At 30.9% G+C, this 22,714-nt stretch overlaps 1 protein-coding gene across 1 annotated transcript; it reads left to right on the plus strand.

Moving 5' to 3' along the window:
* The first annotated feature begins 325 nt into the window (after positions 1-325).
* LOC136984009 (uncharacterized) lies at positions 326-21,875 on the plus strand. Its single transcript, XM_067280913.1, has 10 exons — positions 326-419; positions 11,080-11,289; positions 11,366-11,539; positions 11,610-11,707; positions 20,637-20,731; positions 20,834-20,990; positions 21,078-21,202; positions 21,295-21,482; positions 21,551-21,677; positions 21,749-21,875. The coding sequence occupies exons 1-10, from the start codon at positions 362-364 to the stop codon at positions 21,816-21,818; spliced, it is 1,302 nt and encodes a 433-aa protein (XP_067137014.1). The 5' UTR covers positions 326-361; the 3' UTR covers positions 21,819-21,875.
* Positions 21,876-22,714: the final 839 nt, after the last annotated feature.

Below are 22,714 nucleotides of genomic sequence, written 5' to 3' on the forward strand. Positions count from 1 at the left end.
TTTATGATATGGCTTTCGTTGTTAAATATAAATTTTAAAGAAATAAGAGCAAAAATTTTGTTTTTCTAACGTTTATGATACTATCCTTTTACTAGCTACTAGAAAAAAACTTAATATTTGACAATTAAAATTTTCTAGATCTAGGAGCAAATCCCTAGACCTGGCAACATTGACGGGATATCACACATTTTAATTTTACGAGTGAACTTTAAACTAAAAATAACGCTTATCGCCGATATAGATAATGTACAGAAAATATTAAAAGATAAGAGACATAACGCTATTACCAAAGGCGTGAATAACAACATGAGACATAACGCAATTTCCAACACCTAAGGTTTGGATATTTCAATTAAATAAAATGGACTATTTCACCGCTGTTCTTTTGTTTTCTTTCTTACTTCGAGTATCTTTGAGTGGTAAGTTTATTATATCTATTCATATATATGAGAGAGAATTTATCAAAAATTTAATTATCATCTTTTGACATTTCTACTTTCATTTTGTTTTTACAGCGTTTAAAAATTAAAATTAAAGCAATTTTTTCAAGCTTTTAGCAATATCTCATAGTTATATATATATATTTAACATAAAATTTATGTAGAAGGATGCAAATTAACTATAAAATAAGTATTTATAGAAGTGATTTATTGAATATAAGTTTTTACTGTTCGTTTATTTTTTTCAGTCAGTACTTTCAGCACTTTAAAAATATCACCAATATAATTCAAACATTAGAAACTTTATTCATTTGAAAGCATGAGTTAGAATTTATGATCTATTCGATTGGTATGCATTTTCTACTGTAATTGTATAAATACTGTACCCTTTAATTGGCCATTTCGTTGCAGTAGCCTATACAGAATCTCTCTAAAATACATCAAAGGTGATGTTATTAAAAGTGCGATTTACGATGGCTCAATGATCGTTTCTTGGAATCAAATCAGGTTTTAAAAATAAAAGGTTTACTACCTTTACAGGATGATCATAATTAAAGTTTTCCTATTCACAGCACTGTGAATAGGAAACATTAATTATGGCCACACTGTAGATAATCTAAGGATATCATATGTATTTTATATAAATATCTTAGATATATTCTTATAAAGTAAGAAAGCTTGTTCAAAAATAATACTTTATACCATTTTGTGGATGCATTCTTTTTGATATTACTCATTACAGCTTTTTATATAAATTAGTGACTTTAACGATAGCAAAACGTTCACGAGTAATGAATTAATAACGATATTCTATGCCCATTTATTTTATAGTGAAGTGATGCCCAACCCGTATTGGTCACTTATCTCTTTATTATCACCGAATATAAGTAACATCTAGTAGTAAATATATTAACTAAATAAATGACTAATGGAAAATATAGACAAAAAACTTGACAGATGACGTGTTACAAACATTTTTAAAAAATCAGGCACGATTAATGTAACTTTTTGATCAATTTATGAAGCTTGTAACTTATATGTTCACATTAATTCTCATTAGATCCGCCATCGCATGACAGCGATATGGTGTCATTTTACGACTATATAAATAATTAAAATCTATTTTAAACAATTACATAACAAGCTATCGTCGTTTCTGTTAATAAAGGATGATTTTGCTTCCTCTGAAACTAAAAATGCGCATAGAAAATAATGATACAGTGCATGAAATGAATTCATAAAACTTGTGGAGAGTACTAAAAAGAATAACATCTTTTATTGTCTCAAAATATGATCTTACAAACGAATAAATACATTATTTCATTATTAAATAATGTAATTGTTTGCGCAAAATAATCAAATATGTCAAGTTACAATTTTCAATATTAACTGGCGTACTGGTTAGTATCAAATAGAGAATATAAGATAAAACAACCCGAGTAATACATTTTTAGCCACTCTCCCGTAATTAGAATTAAAATTATGAAGATTTTACAAATAAAATAGGTGTACACGTTCAATAAATGTTAAACATTATACGTATTATATACATTAGTAATAATAAACACAAAATTCAATATGTAAGTAATTATTTGTCGTTGTATAATAAGTTATTTATCTTTTCCTGCTAAAAAGAGAGTCTTATAAACATCAAAATCACAATATAAAAATAATGAACTAATCAGATATTTTTCAGTTTTACATGAATAAAGTACTGCAGATGTAAGCCATTTCTCATGTACTACAAATTAAAACCGATTTATCAACACTGGATTGTGTAATCGATATCTGTGTAGCCTACTAGATCGAATGGGCTACTACTTCCTGGACTCTCGATACGTCATATACTATCGATCAACGACCATCTACTAGACCGAGTTAGCACATCATCTCTATCCCCACGAACACCCCCTTCCAGAATGAGTAATGGATGGGGGGGGAGAAAAAAACATATCCTGATTCGAATTATCCACAAGCAACTATTACAACATTCTTATATTTCCCTAGTGCAGTGGTTCTCAAAGCGGGTGCCGCAAGTACGCCACAAGGGTGCCGCGAAATTTTTAAATAATTAAATTAAAATTACTTAAAATAATGGAATTAAAGTATTAAATTAAATAAATAATTAAAACAATTATAAAAAATGAATATTGGTTTTTTTCTACTAATCTTGTTACGTCGCCACTTGTCTCGGTGACTCGGTAATTGGCGATACGTAAATACTAGAAAAAAAACGAACTAGTTACTAGTTGTCTGTTCTTCTGTTCCTGCAGCGAGTAGAAGTGCAATATAAATGCGTTGAATGCAGTAATTGTTTTTATTATTGTTATATATTCAGACAATAACGAAAAAGCATCATATAAAAATATTTTTCTTCTTTACAACAAGAAAAAATAAATTATTAACTTGTAATTAAATTTTATAATAAAATATTGAAGTTAATTATGCCGTTCAATATCGTGAATAATTTTTTCATTAAAAAAAGAAAACGTGAAGATTCTAATGATCAAGAAGTAGTTACTGGTAGCAAAGCTAAGGAATCAATTAGCACTAGTAAATCATCAAAAATTGTGAGCTCATTTTATCACCAGATACCTTTATAATAATAACTTTTGTTTTGAATGTTTTTGTGTTGTTTGGAAATAAACTTACTTACTTTAAAAAACTTTTATTTTTTTCAAAGACTTTTCATCTTTCATATCTTTACTAACCGTAAAAAAGCAAAAAAAGAATAAAATAAAATAATAATAATAATAATAATAGGGGTGCCGTGAATTTTGTTTAATAATTTCAGTGTGCAACCAGACAAAAAAGTTTGAGAAACACTGCCCTAGTGAAATAAGATGGAACAAATTATTAGTAAATTACAGGAGATAAACCAGGTATATATCGGTTTGATTAATATAATTTAATTAATTTTGTGTTTTACTACATTATTATATAAGTATTATATTATTTGTATAACAATAAAATATAACAGTGACCAATCAGTGATCAGCATGCCCTATGACTTGTCGGATGTTATGCGACTTTGCAGGAGGTTTCTGCTTGGTTGAGCGGTTATCCAATAGAGATCCAATGCCAACTGATTAATTGAACAGATACGCAATCGCTGATTGATTAAAGATGGCACCAGTAATTATATAAGAGACCTGTAATTAGCTGTTTCCTGATTAACTAAGACTGATTATCCGCCATCGGTGATCTAGGATTCGTGAAGAGAGTTATCCAGTTAAAGATATCGAGGATAGAAACATTCGGAATTGATTGATTAAAAGTCGCAGACATATCCCATAACACGGAATAGAGATTGGCTGTAAAGCGGTTGGAAAAAATAAGACAAGCAATAATATATATTTTTAATGTCCGAATGCACCACTGTATATGCTAATGTATGAAAAAACCAACAAAAAACAGGATGTAGTTAGTATATACATACGAGTAGGCTACCATAAGTCATAGATGGAGTTGCTCATCGATTTCAGCTGCTTTCTTTAGACGTTACTACCAGCGCTAGATTGTGTCGATAGACAACAGAGTTGGAGAATGTTTGGAGATTTATATGCCAGGTATCATTGAAAATTTGAACATAGCAGAGAAAATGAGCATGTGCTATGTGAAGAAGTGTGTATATAAACTAGATCTGTATCATAAACCGTTGGAGAACGGGAAAAATGAGTAAGTAGTGAATAGTTACCCTATGTGCACAAACAATGTGGAACAGTCTAGTTAATACAAGGGAAGTATTGTAGAAAGAAATTTGTAAAATGTTTTAACATGTTGCTGTTTACACGTTCTAAACACAGTACACAAATTATTTATAACACGACAACAACACTATTTGTAATTTATTTTCAACACTAGTGAGTAACATTCTGGCACTCCACAAGCGAGTAACACTCAGGCACCCGACAATTAATTAATAAAGGCACAACACTGATTCTTTGCCAGCCACACAGCCACACACTCCGGTCAGCACTGCCCGGCCACACCAAAGGGAAAGCACAATTTTTCCCTCTCTAGGCAGGAAGATCTCTCCCCGCATTCCCAAGTCTATAGTTACACAACACACCTGACACGTGTGACAGAGCTGTGGACTATACATCAACACTACGTAACATAAACACACGTGTTACAATTTTGTTAAATTGAATATCGAACTTAACAGAATTATTTATAAGAATTTACAGAAAACTTGTGCAGACCCAGAAACAGAGTACGGTATACCCAAGTCTGAAGAAATCTGCAACTTTTTGCACCACATTGCATCCAAAAAAGTTTGTAATAAAAATTTGCAAATAAGTTTTAGTACTTGCCGTAAAATCCGTTATTGAGCCATGGTCTTCTTAACGTTACCAAGTTACACAAACAACGTCTTTATTTGAATGTTTCGAATGTTTGAAAAGTTAATAAAAATACTTCGAATTTTTATTATTAACTTTCCAAAACCTCTGGAGCTACCCATTGAGTGGGAGGATTATTCTTAAAGGGATTCGTGTTTGCAATTCTGGGACTGTGACTCGATTGACGTCAATTCTTTTTAATTTAGTAGATGAAGTTAATAAAGAAAAGTCGTTCAGAATAAAATTTGGCAAGGCATATCAAACTATAGATGATTTAGTAGCTCACTTTAATGAGAAATGTTATGACAAAATCGGAGCAAACGTAAAAGTGAAATAATCATAAATGATTAATTAGCAGTGTTTAGGACTATTATTAATTGTAATAATGGTTACGCTATATAGCCAGGTAAATTTAGGCACACATAGGAACTCGTGATTGATTTACGGGAGGATGGAAGTTCCCATTACTGTTAATACTTCAACTTAATCTTAGTAAAGAAAACTAACATTAAGTTGAAGTTATCTAAAGTAGGAGAATATGAACATATAACGCAAATAAAGATTAAGAAAATGGAATTTTCGAAGTTATTATATAAAACTAATTATAAATCTCATATATGTGATTGCGCCCAATGATTACATATTTATTAGAAATTCTACCGTCAAGCGAGAAGGAATAATTTTTAATGAGAAAGTAGAGATTGAAGAATAGAGAAGAGCTTCAAGTCGAGCTTGACGTTGTGATGCTGTTTCTGCAGCCCTTGACAAAGCCATTCTTATTCGATGTTGATCAAGTCGGACTTCACGGGCTTCGGGGGGTCTCGGTTGTTCTTATTCTTTTAGATCTAGAATTTACCTGACTAATTTTCATCTTACGCTTTCTTCTAGGCATTTTTTTCCGACAAAATAACGAGTCTTTTTAATTCCACGTCGATAAAACAAAGATGAGTCGTACGTACAGTACATTAATTAGATGAGCGATAACACTACATTAAATCGTTACTTCCGATTGGATAATACATCACGTGGTCACTATGGAAAGATTGAAAAAAAAAATTGGTTATAGAAGTGACACGATTCAGCTATCATTTTTTAAAGTTTAAATTTAATGAAGTAAGTTTAAAATATGCCATTTGCCAAAAATATGTAAAAATGCAACTTAAAGAAAACTTCCTCGTCAAGCACGAACATCACCCGGTCACTGCACGTCACTGAAACGTAAGGGCGAACACCGATCCGAAATCGATAAAACGTTTATTGGTTAATGTTACCTTAGGTAGCCAAGATGGCGGCTCGTCTCTAATTCCAGCAAGGAAACAGTGGGATGCACGTTCTAACCTAACCTAACCTATTCTAATAAATTACCATAATTATTACCAACCAAATTATTAGAATAGGTTCGGTTAGGTTAGAACGTGCATCCCACTGTTTCCTTGCTGGAATTAGAGACGAGCCGCCATCTTAGCTACCTAAGGTAACATTAACCCGTTTATTCTATAGCTAATATTTTCGCAAAATAAGAAGCTTGTACTTTCTGTCAGAACGTAAAACGAATAAAATCAAAATTTCATCTGGATTGGACAAAAATTGTAAGAGTTATAAGGAATTCACACACATACACACCCACTCAACGGCTTTTATATTAATAATTGTCAACTGTAAATATTTAAGTGACAAGTATTTGTTTTCAATCGTCTGACATAATGAAACATTTGCATAATTTTCAGTCGTAAGTTACATACCGAATGAACTTTATAGAGATAGTAAATTTTATAAGCGAATTTTCTCTATTTTTCATGAGTAACTTTTAATTAAACAGGCCAGAAATGATATCATTTGTTAATAATTTTGAAAATAAATCAAATTTAATGTAATTGAGTTTCAGATTGTTTTTTTCAAAATTATTCAAACAAATTTAAAATATAATGGATATTCTGAAAGAAAAATGGGATTGATAAAGAATATATCGTGAATGAGAAAAGAATCCCGTCGTAAATGCATCAAAAATAATTTTAAAATAAACTTAAGCTAAGTAAAATGGTATTTGAATAAGTAGGAAGGTCATTCATCTAAATTTAACAGCTGATAAATCAATGAATACGTTACGAAAGAGTTAAGTCAGTCAAGTCCCTTTATTGAATTTATCAGAAATATAAATGACTCAATTAAACTTCACAAGAACAAAGATTTGTGTAGGATGCTCGACTATAAAAAGATATTTAACCTTTATGTCAATTGTTCAGAAATGAAATAAATAAATTGAATCGCACTGACCGAGTTTAATTGAAACGAAGGTTAAACTTCTAAGATCGGTGACAACCGATGCTTCGCTATTGTACAAATACGACATTCATTCTGCAGAAAATGACAAAAATATTAAACATTTAACGAAAAATATCAAATTGATTCATCACATGATTTAAATCTCAGATTTATTACATTCGATTTTACCTTATGCAATTCATTTGCATTCCATTATTTCATTTAATGTAAATGTGATTTTAAGAAAGTTAGGCAACTGCTTAGGTAGGTTTAGTTTCAGGAATTTATCGTCTCAAAAGATAATCTTAAATAAACCAGCAGAGTTACTCAACTTTCCCGGCAACATTTAAAATTTTGGTGGCGCCATCTGTTACCATATTTTATTTAAAAACTATTTATATTTTTAATTATTATAAAACTGCAAAAAGCTTAATTTTGAGGGTAGGGATGGGTTTTATAAATTGTAAATGCTAATAACGAGTAAAATCGCCATTAAGTCCGACCCTACTGGAGATACACACGACCCTCATTATCTGCTATTCCCTCGACCTTTAAAATCACCAAAATTTAACAGCATTAATCCCTCTAATAAGCAAACCTTCCTGCAAAATTTCAGAAATTTTCGACAAAAATCACAGGAATTATTAAGCTTCAAACAGAATGAACAAAATCGTGCTTCCCCACTCACACACACTAACATCCATACATGCAGAAATTACTCCCGAATTTGTTTGTATTTCTCGACGTTTCAAGATGTCCGAAATCCAAAAATATAAAAATCTTGGGGGGGTCATTTTTTGATCGATCTTCATACTTTTCCTTTTACATATAACAGCCGGAAAAGCTGTTATATAACAGTATTACTTCTTTTTCAGCTGTTATGTATAACAAGGGAAGTATTGCAATCATATCAAATTTGACCCTCCAAGTATTTTTGCAAATCTCCATGTTTTGAAACTTCCCGAACCCATAAAAGTAAATAAAATATTTCGTGGACGTTTGCGGGATCTATTTCGTTTAATATCTCAGGATGGAGTAATGATTAAGAAACGAAATTTGGCACGGTAGCTTCTATACAAGGGGGATTGATACTATTAAAATCTTAGTGGTTAAATGTCGAAGGAGTGGAAAGATAGAGGTATCTTGTTTCTTATCTCGAAAGAGATCGGGCTTAATGAAGATTTTACTCGTTATAAACATTTACAATTTTTATGAAACTCATTATTATCCTCAAAATCAAGCTTTTTGTCATTCGATAATAATTAAAAATTTAAAAAGTTTTTATAAAATTTCATAACAAATGATGCACATAGTTTTATTTATTACAATTAAAAATATACAGTAAAAGTTATTTTCTAAACAAAATCTCACAACAGCCGGGAAAGTTACGCAACTCGTTGCTGGATTTTTTAATCACCATCATCTTAATTGACCGAATTTTCCAATAATTAGTAGAATTAAAGCAACTGTATACCTTTATTCATTCTTCCAGTTCACTCTATAGTATCAAAACTTCCTCCTTATGCTGGAAATTTTATTTTTCCTTTGTCCTGATTAGTGTTTTCCACCTAAAGCAGTCTTTGTTTTCTCCAGGCCTTGTAGTTCTCCTTCCATTTCAAGAATGCATAATTTTCTTCCAGTAGGAACATAATTCGGATCTTTATTCAAAGTTGCTTTTTACCCTCAGAAGGATGTCATCGTAAACAATATATGGAGTATCTTAGGTTGTATATTGCCACCTCGTTGTTTCTCTGTAATCCACTGGAGCTTTTTAACTGTAAGCTATACTACTACTGTATAACTGTGCAATTTGACATTTAGACGTCGTTTTCAGTTACTGAATATATTGTAATTTTCCATTTTATATAATGTTGCTATATTTCAACGTAGGGTTTTGCATATAGGCTAAGCTAACACAAGCTACAGTTTAGCACTTCGATACAAAGCTGTAGTTTAGAACATCGTGCTTTTAAATATATGAAGAAGGGCTTTTTACGTTATAGGTTAGAGTCACAAGTTTAAATCCATATGCACGCACCGTACATTGGGCACTCAGGACATGTGCCCACTTTTCGTCTGGGTTGTCCTTTTCCTAATCCCAATGGGGACCTCAAATTTCATTATCAACAAATAATAGAAAATTCATGACTTCTAGAAAGCCTATTCTGAATACTGTATAAAAAACAAAGGAACGATATTTGTCTATTGTCCGTACAACTTCATCATGTTGACCAAAACCACATTCCCGGTTTTCAAGGCAAGTTAGCCCCTAGTGCAATCAGCACCATCTTATGGGAGCGCTGATTTGACGCTGAATCATAGAGTTTGAAGCTCCTTGCATAATGTACGATGCCTTTTTTTTACAGCTTGTGTCCCCCTTTTCGATAGTCTTCGGGCGCTGCTGGTACGCATCATTGAACTTAATGACAGTAGACCTATATAGTTTCTAACTTTTCTAAACATTTACTTTGTGCAAAAAATAGTAAGAAATACGAACAAAAAATACAATAGATTGATCAATACAAGTTACTATAATATAGAATATTCTGAACTATAATAGTTTAGAGAGAGATCTTGATATAGAGAAATGGACATTTTTCTTTCAGGCTAAATAATTAAAAAATTTGTTTATTATTTTAAAAGAAGAATTAAATTTGTAGGAAACAAATTTTCAATTATTTAGTCTAAAAGAAAGATGTTCACTTTTTTTTCGTTTTTGTCCTAAATATTCTATACTTTTCGAAATTTAAAAAAAAAAAATGATTACGTATGCATCGTGTCATCTTATGACATACATTAAAAATATATGTCATGCGATCTTGGAACGTCCAAAAACACTTCAAGATAACTCCTCTTTGGGAAAAGTGTGTTATTTTATTTATTGCCTATTAGCCGTATACTATTTATTAAAGTATATTAATAAAATAATTATTTTATATTAATATTCAATTCAAATTCATATTTCGTTTATTACTTAATTCAGATTAAAAATACCTAAAAATAACTGCAATTTTATAAGTTATTAGACCACACGGCTTGCAGTGCCGAAGTTCCATAGTGATGAACCTTGGTACAAAGTTTCTGTAGAAATGTTCTTCGTGTCCTTAAACATCACCATACGAAATGTGGTTCCATTTGAACAGTTAAATATTTCTCTAGACAGCATTGAACAGGGGTATCTTAATTACGATCATCCAGTATGTGAAATGTTTTAATTGTTTTTTTCGTTCTGTTCATTTTGTGATTTGCTGGATTGTATCCAAAATAAGCAAAAATTTAATACAGCAGTTAATCATTGGAAAACTTATTTATTTAAGAAGATGTCAAATAAATCACAGGTAAGCATAAAATTCGCAAAATTAAATTTTTAAGGGTTAAATTTGTTAACTCGATTAAATTCAATAAGCGAAAAAACAATTTAAAAACAAGTACAATATTTTAAATATTTCAAAACGTACGAGGTAAGTGTATATTGTAAAAAGTTTATTAAATACAATATCAATATCCTATTATTAATTATTATAGAATGGCACAAAGCTTAATTTTGAGGATAGAGATGAGTTTTATAAAAAAAAAAAAAAAATTGTAAATGCTAATAACGAGTAAAATATTCATTAAGTCCTATTCCATTCGAGATATAACACGCATCCCCCTTTATCTCCCCTCCCCGTCTACCTTTAACCACCAAAATTGAATAGCATCAATCGCCCTATATGAACCACCCTGCAAAATTTCTGAAATTTTCGACAAAAATCACAGGAGTTATTAAGCTTCAAACAGGGTGAACAGAATCGTGCCTACCACACATACTAACATCCATGCATACAGAAATTTCCCCGAATTTGTTTGCATTTCTCGACGTTTCAAATTCACCTGAATCCATAAATGCAACGAGGGTCCATTTAAATGTAAAAAATGTGAATCCATGACAAACCTATATATAACTTTTAAACTAAAAATGTATAAACAATCAATTCCGGTTTCATTGCACGAATAATTTACAACAATTACAATATTCTTTCTTAAAATACCAGAGGTCATTCATTCTACCTGCACTGAAGATGAAAATATTTTAAAACCGAAGTTAGAAAACAACAGATACAAACCGAACTCGGTCACATACTGGCGTATAATTCCATCTTCTAAACGAGAATCTGTTAGGATCGAAATGACCGTTAAATACATTGATATTGACAATGAAGCAGGAGATTATCTTCTTATTGGATCATCATCTAAGAATTATGGTAAAACAAACTTATTTCCTATTTTCTTTGTATCAAATATCCATAAACACTCAAAGAAGCTTAACTGTTAATATAGGTAATGAAAGCGACATTTTTGGAGGTCCTCCGCCTTTATTCCTAACAGAAAAATCGAAAAACAAGAAGTTATTAATAGCAACAGAATCGGGCAACACAGCTTATGTTGTTTTAATTAGTAAACAAAATCCTAAAAGAAATGCTAGAGGTTTTGAAATATCGTATCAATGTACCGGTAAGTTTGCTACAGTAAAACAAAATACAATTTAAATACTTACTACAAGCAAGTGATTTCTATTTTTCAGGTGTATCTGTTCCAGAAGAAGAAACTGAACCACCTAAATACGACCTGTGGAATAATGCTATTCCTCTCTGTGTTAAAGTTTCTTTAAATATTTCAGAGGTAAATATTACATACTAGAGATTAAACTGTAACGTAAATATAGTGAATAGAATAAGGCAACGCAATACACATGGACGATCATCCAAGGGGGAGTCCTCCCGAGAATACTTCCAATGGATAATTTTTGCTTCCAAATAATAACCACGTTTAAAAAATGATTGTAATAGATAATTATATAAAATTACTTTTATGATATCAGTCTGCCTGAACCGAGTGTTTTATATATGAAATCGTTCTTACTTTTTAAAATTGTATTATTTTCGGAAAATTTAAGATAAATACAAATGTTTTTCTTTATAATCTGAAACCGTGCTTCGTACTTTGTTGCTTCAAACACAATTGAGTATTACAAATTAAGGCATTTAGTTTTCCCTACATAAAAGGCTTGTATGAAGAAATTAATAAACAAACCAAAAAAATTAATATAAAATTAGGTTAATGTTACCCTAGGTGCCAAGATGGCGGCTCATCTCTGATTCCAGCAAGAAAACAGTGTGACACACGTTTCTAATTGCCTCGGCCTAACCGGTCATCAAGGTGTTAGCCTACCGCTGTGATGAACCCAGGACTGAATCCGGATGAGAAACCACAAATTTTTCGGTGGTTCTTCTGTCCCGGATAAGCCCGTCAATGCCCAAATGGATAAAACCACTGAACACTGGTAGTTGGTCACCGGCTTGCAGTGTTGAATTTTCTAGGTTTTCTTCATAAATCTAATCCCTAGTTTCCCATAAAAAGTATTCTCGGGAGCCATCCTCTTTGGCAAAGCGCCGATGTGTTGCATTGCCTTATCTCATAAATCGTAATTTGTTGTGAATACGTCGGGTTCTGTCTGTCACCATCCGTGCCAACTGTGGGCCTGGCCGAACCCGTAATGAAAAAGGCTCTTAGTGTGCACGGAGTAGAGTCAAAAATGGAAAAAATGTATAATTATGTTCATTATTATGAAATGTATATAATATTTTGAGTAGTATACCTATTATGAGTAGTATCGTTAAGCTAACGAATACGATAAAAACCAGTTTCTACCGGGACCACGTGATTCGCGTTTAATCAACTGTGAAAATGCTATTCCGAGCCGCACGTTTCGTTTTCGGTGCCGATAGCCACGTGCGATAACTAAGCTTTTGTTATCGGTCACTCTCGAGCTGCCGTTAGGAACGTAACGAAAGTGAAAACAACATGGCGTCTTTTCGTGTAAGAATGATTTTACTTCACGAGCAATTGGAGAGAGGGGACAGCAGTAACACCGATTAAGTTTAATACTCTTTCTTCAACTTCAGTTAATTTTTGATTAACTGAAGGCCCACCTCCTTTGAAACGTTGATTTTTTTTTATTTGTGAGGCTTTACTTTTAATGTTTGCTTTCCAGTCACTCCATGTTTATGCAAATAACATTTACATTTAATAAGATGTATTGCATTTGACATTTAATCATAATACTAATTCTAATTTGGTTATAAGGTTTATAGAAGTAGAACTTGTGGCAAAATTAAGTTTGTCATTTTATTCTTAATGAATGAATTAAAAAATACATTAATTACATGAAGTTATATAGAAATATACAAAGAAACTTAGACATACTTTGTATAATTGTAAAATGTTAGCATTATGTAATAATAGAAATCTTTATTTTGTAGATTTTATCTAAGTTTAATGTCGGCTTTAATTCATTAGTTTTAGTAAAAAAAAAAAAAAAAATACATTCTATATACGTAACTTAACAGTAAACTATACACTATACATAAATGACTGTCACATAAATTATAATTTTTAAAAACAAATATTTGCTTAACGGATGGGCTGACAAAATAGACCCAGACATTTTAAAACAAAACAAAACTATATCACTAGCGCTAGTACACAACAATGCTAAAAGCACGTGCTTCGCTTAGAAAATGGCGGGTTGCAGTCACGTGACAAAATACAATGTTAACTAAACTGTGATTGGTTAAAGCGTAATAGCTATCGATAGCATGGAACCCAGACGAATCTCGACCGACTACCCGTAGCGAAACCCACTTACCGTGGAGCACAGAATAGCGATTTGTCTTAGGTTCGTTAACTACCTTTCGCTAAGGGGACTTATCGAATGTCCCGTGTATCGCTCTCGTTCAGTTATCGGAAGAGCTCAGAATAGGTCCCCAGGTGCGTCAAGTGAAATGTCCGTTATTCGAAACGCATTTTCCCATAGAAATACATGTTAAAACATCTAATTCGTTCCGCAGCATAAAATAACCGTACTGTATCATAAAAAAAAATGAACATGGGGTGCGTTCTTTTATTCCTCCGCGTAACTCTGCGCGAACGACATACGTTAAAAAATTCCTGGGAACGCGTTCCCAAATTCCGGTGAGAGTGCACGCCGTCGAACGGCAAAAACGGCCGCTTGTAGCAGTAGTTTACGGTGGAAAGCAACATGGCGTCCTCCATGGCTAAGATAGTTTCGTTTCCGGGTCCATTGTGGTTTTATGAATGAGAATTTAGAAATTGTGAATGCGCGAGTTAGCGCACGCGGTGATGTGTCTTTACGAATTTTCTTTCGAGGCTATTTTGAATGCTCTTTTAACAAATAATCCAATTTATGGTTAAATTGGGACCCTTCTCTTGCCTTTTAAAGCTCATATTTAAGAATTATAGATTCCTCCATCACGATACTATTGATAGTGCGGGCGCCGCCTTCTTTCTTTCTTTCACCGTCGTTCCTAAATGCCTACAAACAGCAGCGCACTCCCGTAGTGGCGGAGACGCAGAGCGACCGCTATTAAAGAACACACCCATGGAGCAGTCACCAATTATGCCGGAAAGTCAGTTGTTCGCAGCCAGTCCGTTGCTCGAGTCACGTAACGGCCAAACAGACAGTCCGTTGTTCGCAGCGTCCGTTATTCGAGGCGTACGTTATACGAGGTACCACTGTATTTAAATAAACAATTTTAATTACTAAGTAAACTTGTCGCTGAAGCGAATGTTTCTCGAACTTTCTCACAAGTCGTTTTCATATATAAATACTACTAAATAACCGCAAAAGTTCGGTTTCCCCCATTGTTAGTTATTGGTATATCTTATTGTATTTTATTGTTTATTAAGTTAGTGCAAAAAAAAAAAAAAAAACTGTAGAACTGGTTAGGAAAAAGGCATTTACTGGTATTAAAAATCCTGAAATTTTGTTACAATACACTGTTTCCTGTATAGTAAAATACAAATTACTCAATAACAAAATTATGATTCCATCATAAGAGAGAAAGCTCTATTAGGAGAGAATAACCAAAGAAATAGAAGACCATCCCTACCTTTTTCTAACAGAAACAATACGGTGCTTGTTTTCTATGACGTTAACGCCTTCCATTAAAAGATAATTCAGTAATAAACTAACAGCGAATATCAGTATGGATCCTCTCTATTAGTTCATTATATAATTATCTTTTAATGATGCATAAATCAGTCTTACACAAAATAAGTATTTCGGCCTCTATTAACAAATTGAATAAATTTATATTTAGGCAAATTGATTACATAGATAATGGTTATTACGTTAATCTCAAGCTAAGAAAACAAAATGACGTTATATTAAAGTTTTCACTTAAAAAGCGCGTTTTTATCCATTCTTTATAGTTTTTTTTCATAACAAGAATGCTGCTTTTTTAATGTCCAAAATTCTTTACAGCTATTTCAAGCCGCCAACTAAATGTAAGAGATTTTGAAGCTCACTTATTAATAGCAAAAAAAGTAATTTGAATAGTTATTTAAAATAGCTATAGTGCGTTGTTAAATGCCTAAGTTATGTCGTACACGTGAAGAAATGTAGATCACGTGCGTGGTGGTAGACACTTGGACCTCCAATGTTTTATTCAATAGTTAATTTTGAATGTATAAAGTTTATTTCATGTTCGTTAAAGTAAAACATAATAAACTCGAAATTTTTAACATCCTGCTTACGAATAATAGCGTCAAAGTGAAGCATGCACTGTACTGTACAGTAATAACACAGTCACGTGAGAAAATATAAACGTTACAAATGTATTCGAAGCTTTATAGTTTTTACGAAATACAGTAGAGCATCGATTATCCGACCCCCGATTAACCGACCGCGTTCTAGTCGGCAAATTCAAATGTCCGCTAGTGATGTGGCGCTACAATATTTGGTTGTCTTGGCTATTTTAATATTATTTTTGTTAAATTTTTGCATGTTTTAGCTGGCAGCACTGGCTCGACTATGAAAGGGAGGCTAGTATTTAAACCAGGCCTAATACACTATACTTATAATGTATTTTTTCATACTTTTCGGTTATCCGACCAACCCCAGTCCCCAATTAAGTCGGATAATCGATGCTCTACTGTATACACGTTAAGACAATTAAATTGGAATGCGTAATATTGTACAACGCAAAAGATTTTAATAATAGATTACACGATACCATCACTGGGCACGTGACTTACCAAAAATTGCTAAAATCGTTAATAATTCGATGTCCTCCAAATATAGGCTATTTAAATTTTTTATAGTTTTCACCACATCTAGAGGTCGCAAGTTTTAATGTCGGACCTCATTTGCCGAATTTTATCAATAGGAAGTGTGTGAACTAAGTGACTTTGTTCGCTTTTAAATACTATACGGTATATAGATACGTATACAAAAAATGACCTGAAAGTAACTTCTTTTGTTTCCTTTGAATAAAGCTATCGGTTGTTATTTTTTGAGTCTTAATTCAAATTATAGACGAAAAGAACTTTCAATGTGCTCCTGTCTCCTGCTTGTCGTGTCATACTGTAAACTTCTTCTACGCGAATGACGTAATGATAGGGTATGTCGTCGTAAAAAATTTTGCTTCCGGGACACCCGAGAAGATTGGGTACAACTCTAATAATTTACCTGTAATAACACATTCTACAATGTTTTTTTAAAAACTCTTCAATGTTTAAAAGCAATGTTTTAAAAAGAGAGGTGTATAGGTATATTATTTTATCAATTTCTCTATTTTGTTTTGTGGAGTTAATCGATTTGAAAAATATACGGATCATATGTAGCTGAAAAATAATCTCAACAAGTAAACTAGTCGATTTATTTTATTCAGCTAGTTTTTCCCACGAAACAATTTCTTTTGTCATTATATTATGGTGTTGAGACAGACACTGTAGCATAAAATTATATTAAATAATAGCAGATTTTTGCAGTGTTGAATTACAAAAGTTTTAGAAGGTAGTCTTTCCTTTAAATATATTTTAAATAATCTATATAAATAAAAATGTAAATGTTCATTTGTTCAAAATCTCAAATCTCCGAAAGTTCTTCACCGATTGCTTTGAAATTTTGACATAACGTTGCATTCGAATACGCGCATTTTTATATGCCTACTATTATATATACAGATGTCACACGAAATTCCTCCCCGCGGGGGAGAGGGACAGGATTAAGGCTTACCGTGAATAACTCTGCTTCTATTATACTATTTTAGATGCGGGTTTTTTTTTGCGTTTTTGATTGCGTTTTAATAGGGTAAGTCACGAGAATGTACACTAAGAAGGGATTTTTCAAATTTCTCCCCCCATCGGGAGAGAGGGAAAGGGTTAAGGCTTATCCTAAAGAACTCAGCTTCTACTGTACTATTTTAGATGCAATTTTTTTTATTTTTAACTGCGTTTTAGTAGGGTACCACGTGGGGATGAAAGAAGTGCATGTCTTAACAATGGAAGTGTTAAGAGACGTGCAAGATTTACCACGCGGTTTTTTGCGTTTTTGCGGGAAATCGAAGATATTTTTAGATCCATCTAAAAATTCTCTAATTAGTCTGAAAACAGGGGGACCTAATTCTTGCATTCTGTAAAAACGGGTAAAATTGGCTTTAATGTAATAATCTTAATCTTCGTTATCGTTACTTTTTGCCCGAGCAACGCCGGGCTTATCTGCTATTAGTAAATAATTTTCTACGAAAATGCTATCAATTATATTAATACAACATTGTAAATCATCTTCATGCCAACTTTGTCTCGTCATAAATCATCTCTTGCAGTATTAAAATTGATCTGTAATTATCATCTGTTTATATTTATCTATTTTATATTTTGATAAAATAACGAACAAGTAGCCAATTAAAATGAAAATTTTGATCAATTTAAAGTATTTTCCCATCAAATAGAATTTCGTTAGAGAGCGTTCTCATTATGACTTTTTATTTAACTTGATTTAACTATTGATCTATATCATATTAAAGTTTTTATTTTCTTATTAATCTAATATACTTTATGCTACTAATGATATAAATATATTAAACACCACTTTTTGTGCTTATAGAATAATTTAAATATTTTAACGAAGCATTAATGTTTTAAATACAGTATTTTATATTCTATTTTCAAAAGTTTAAAAAAATTAACATTGTTATTATTTCTAATGACAAAATAAAATTCAATAAAAAGGATGTGGTGAAAGGCCACACTTGATTAGTGCCGTGTTTTTTTTTTTTTTTTTGCTTAAACATTTTCTTAAAATTGACTTTCACTCCAAATTCCACCGAGAAAACTTTGCTCATTTACTTACGTTTTTACTCCTTTTTATCGTCTAAATCTATCCCAAAGGAGGCCCACCGGTGGCCAAGCTGTTCCGTTTCCTGAACACTGTAGTGGGTTCGCGCCTCGCCAGGACGGGCTGGCCACGGAGTTTTCCGGGTTTTCTCCGTGTCTGTAACGCCTGAATAGGGGCCAGTTACCCTTAAAAAGACCTCCCGGAAGGCATTCTTCCTAGGCAGATCGCCCAAGTGTTGCGTTGCCGTAACTTAACTAAACAAACAAACTATCCCAACGATCTTCTACTGTAGATCGCAAAATCTTAATAATTTTGATAAATTTTTACATCTTGTTCTCCCTGATTTTAAGATTTGTTACCTGTTTCTATTTTATTTATTTATTTTTGTTTAAGGGATGTTATTTGTTTTTATGATATATGTTTTTGTAGGGGGCAGAAATCAAATATCCATCCAGCCTTCTCCTGTAAATTTAATGAAATAAAAATAAAATTTAAAAAATATGTTATATAGTTGACTATAATCTTTCATTTTGATCTCTAACGAACAAAACACAAAAAGAAAAAAAATTAATGTTAATTTTGAACATTTTTAAACAAGTTATCTTTTCTTAAGATCAATGATGATAAACTTAATTTTTTCCTGAATTTTTTTCTTAGAAAACTAAAATATTTTAAATTTTAATCGTCTTTCTCTGCTACCTTTGAACGTTTTGATAATTAATATATTATAAATAACTCTTATTATTATATTTTAAATTCATATAAAGCGGTTCAAGAACAGCGGAGAATGATGGACTTCTGTATATTTATTTAAATCATTCTTCATTCAGTTGCAATTCGTGCTAGAATACACTTACGGGTATATTAAAATTGCCTCATTCTCAAATTTCACGAAAATTTCCAATTTATTTAAACAAAACGTTACAATACAATTTTTTTCTAAAAACAATAAAAAGAAGTGAAGTGAGAGTATATATTAATTATATTGTGAAAATAATGTAGTTACAATTTTTACAATAGTTTTTACCGATTTTCTCCAATTAAAAAAATTCAAAAACCATCAATCGATCTTCGATTCTTAACTCTAAAACTAAGAATAATTGAATACGAATTGTAAAACGACTAAAATAAATTACCGTATTGAATTGTTATGGTAAAAAAAATATCGGATAGTAAAATGTCTGATATTGTATCTTAATTATCATAATTAATTAAAATGTATTCAAAAAATAATTAAGAAAAGTATCCAAATATAAAATAGACTGTTAATGTTACCTATGGTTCCAAAATGGCGGCTCGTGTCTGATTCAAGGAAACAGAAGAAAGAAAACAGTGAGGACACACGTTCTAACCTAACCTATTCTAATAGGTTTCTATTCTAATTTGGTTGGTAATATTATTAGAATAATTATGGTAATTTATCACAATAGTTTTTAAAAAAAAGAAAAAATGCAGATGCTACTGAAAAAAAGTGACTTGTGTCACTTTAAAAACCCGAAAACATATCAATTAACAGGAAATGTCAGCATGTTCGTTGTCAACTTACGTACTTCAGATCATAAATTTGAAGTTTACAGATCTTTCTCCCTGTATCCCTAATCATAAGAACACAATAAAACAAATATATCTTTTTTTGTTGTATGTTGTATTTTATAATCAGAAAACTATGTTAAAATATTGATCATTGCATATATTGCTAAATAAAATAAATAAAAGTATTTAAATTATATGGAAAATTATACTTTAATTTTTTATAACGTAAAATAAATTTTACATCTTAATCTATACTTTCTATAATTCAAAAATGTTTAAATGAATTATTTATTTAAAAAAATAATAATATTCTAGACATGTACAAATATCGGAATAACAGTTGAGTTTAATCAATACTAGATATAACGTACCGTATAAAATTTCGAAAGGTTAAAAATTTAATGTATTAAATTAGATATATTAATTTTTACAACAAACAAAATGCCTGTAACTTATTACACACAGATGATGGTTGATTTTATAAATATAAACAATTAACTAAATATTACACTGTATGTTATTAGTTTAAGGCATTGTCTGAAATAGCATAACAGTAAGAAAGAAAACAAAATTCTCTCACTCTAAACCAAATATAAATTGATATAAAGGATAATTAAAATGATATACGAAGAAAGGTGAATCGAAGCAAATTAATTTTAATTTTAAAGTATTCATTTGCTTTATTTTTTTAACCTGTTTATAACTATTGTCCACTTTATATCACACTTTCATTATTTCCCTCTCGATCAGCAACGAACAAGTTCTTAGAATATCAAGTTTATTAGCCTATAATATTTTATTTTAATGGATTAATTAAATATTCTAGATTTACCTGAATTTGATATAAATTTTAATAATTATTACATTTCAATCAAGGAAGAAGTGAAAAATGATGTAGTGTCGGGTATTATAACGTTAGCAGAACAATACATCAAGAAGAAAAGCAATCGTGCTACTATCAGATTTATTAGGTAATTTTTAATTTATCTAAATCCATAAAGCTTATTTATAAGATTTATACAATCTTTGTTAATCAGTGTCTTTAATATTTAAACATTTCGACTATTATATAGAGAAACCGCTATAAATATTTATACTTATGCAAAAAGAAACGATGGTTCGTTTTATTTTCTTTTTACCATTACTCATCCGAACGATGAAACCAAACCTTTATTTACCTCTGACCAGTTGAGAAAAATATTATACAATCAAGATTATGACAGCTATCATGTAAGTAATTTCATTGTCCTAAATTTAAATATATATATATATATATATATATATATATATTTTAAAAACTTAACGGTACGATTTTAGTTCAAGGATTGCAGAGAAATATTTCAGGATAAAACAGAAATGTATTTTATATACGCAACAATTCCATTTTTCTTCGTTTTCTTTCTATTCGTATGGTGGTGGAGATATAATCAATTTTGGAATTCGTAAGTATTCTAGATAGGTTAGCTATTATTTAATAGCTAACCTAACAGTTAAATTGTAATTCATACTGAATTGTTAAATATCTATAATGTAGACGATTCAAAACAGAAGAAGAAATAAAAAATGATACACCGATAACGCTAAATATTGAAATGTATCCAACTCAAATGAATAATCCCGTTTATCAACCCGATTCTCCTACAAGCATTTGTCAGTATGGAAAAGAATCCGCTTTTTCTTTCTCAAAACCTAGTTTTGTAAAGAAAGAAGCCCAACGAACAGGTAAAAATTTTCGTTGTTACTTAGAAAAATGCAAAATTGATTAAATGTAATTAATTTTTAATTTGTAGAATCTAACGATTCCTGGTCTGAACAGTCGGCTCGGAATAGAAAGATCAGTCGTAAAAAGTTCGTCTCTTTCGCAGTTCCTCAAATAGATGATGATGATGATGATAATGATGACGACGACGACGACATGTGAGCAAAAACTATATTACCATATTTAACATAGGTTATATTATTTATTAATGTAGATTGCTTTATTTCAGAGAGAAGAATAATGTTTCGGATACAACTTTAAAAACATCACCACCAAAACTTGAGGATACAAAATTATGAAACATTGGTTTTAATTTCTTTTAATAAGTTGTACATAAATAAAGATAATAATATCATATAGAGAAATCTGTCGTCGGTCCAGTTTATTTTAATTAATATAACTTAATTTAATCATCAGGAAAATTGAGAAGTTTAACAGAAAAAACAATTGATTACAGTCAATATATGTTCTAAAGCTTTCCAATAGATCATTAACGATGTACTGTACAGTACATACAAGCAAAATAATGACAATTGAAAAAAAAACTATGCCGACGTCAGAAAATCACTTGATAGCATTACACATTTTAAACATTTCCATTAAAAGACTAGAGGAGAAATAATCCAAATTATGTACAGTACTGTACATATTCAATAAAATAAATATTTCTTCTTTTGTAGTTTTCAACAAATAAATTTTAATCTAAATTCTGGGTGAGGGGAAAAAAATACTTTCGTACAACTTGGTATAAACCCTTATTAAATTAATCAAATCAATTAACTAAAAATAATTCTCATATCGCCGTTATGTATATACTTTATTACATTTCATTTATTGTGACATTTCTAAATTATTTATTAAATCAATAAATTTGAAATTATTTTTGTTTCGAATCCTCTTAAGTATAACAACTTCAGAAGATAAAGAAAGACGAAATTTGTTAAAATTTCGTTCTTATATTTGACTTTACATTAACAGATAGCAGTTTTAAATTTACAAGGAACTCCTCACTTCATGGAAGAAAAATTAAAAATAGAGTTTTCTTTGTTGTTTTTACTGTTTTACTTGTTTTTATTGAGAATGGAAACCAGTTAAAAAAGTAAAATAAACTTGAATAATTTTCAGGATTTTTTGAAATACTTTATACGATAGATTTCCAAGAAGTTACGCGTGTTTCTCAAGGTGACTTAAATCA

The sequence above is a fragment of the Centruroides vittatus genome, unplaced genomic scaffold (genome assembly GCF_030686945.1).
Source record: "Centruroides vittatus isolate TY-2023 unplaced genomic scaffold, ASM3068694v2 contig_900, whole genome shotgun sequence".
NCBI classification, from domain to species: domain Eukaryota; kingdom Metazoa; phylum Arthropoda; class Arachnida; order Scorpiones; family Buthidae; genus Centruroides; species Centruroides vittatus.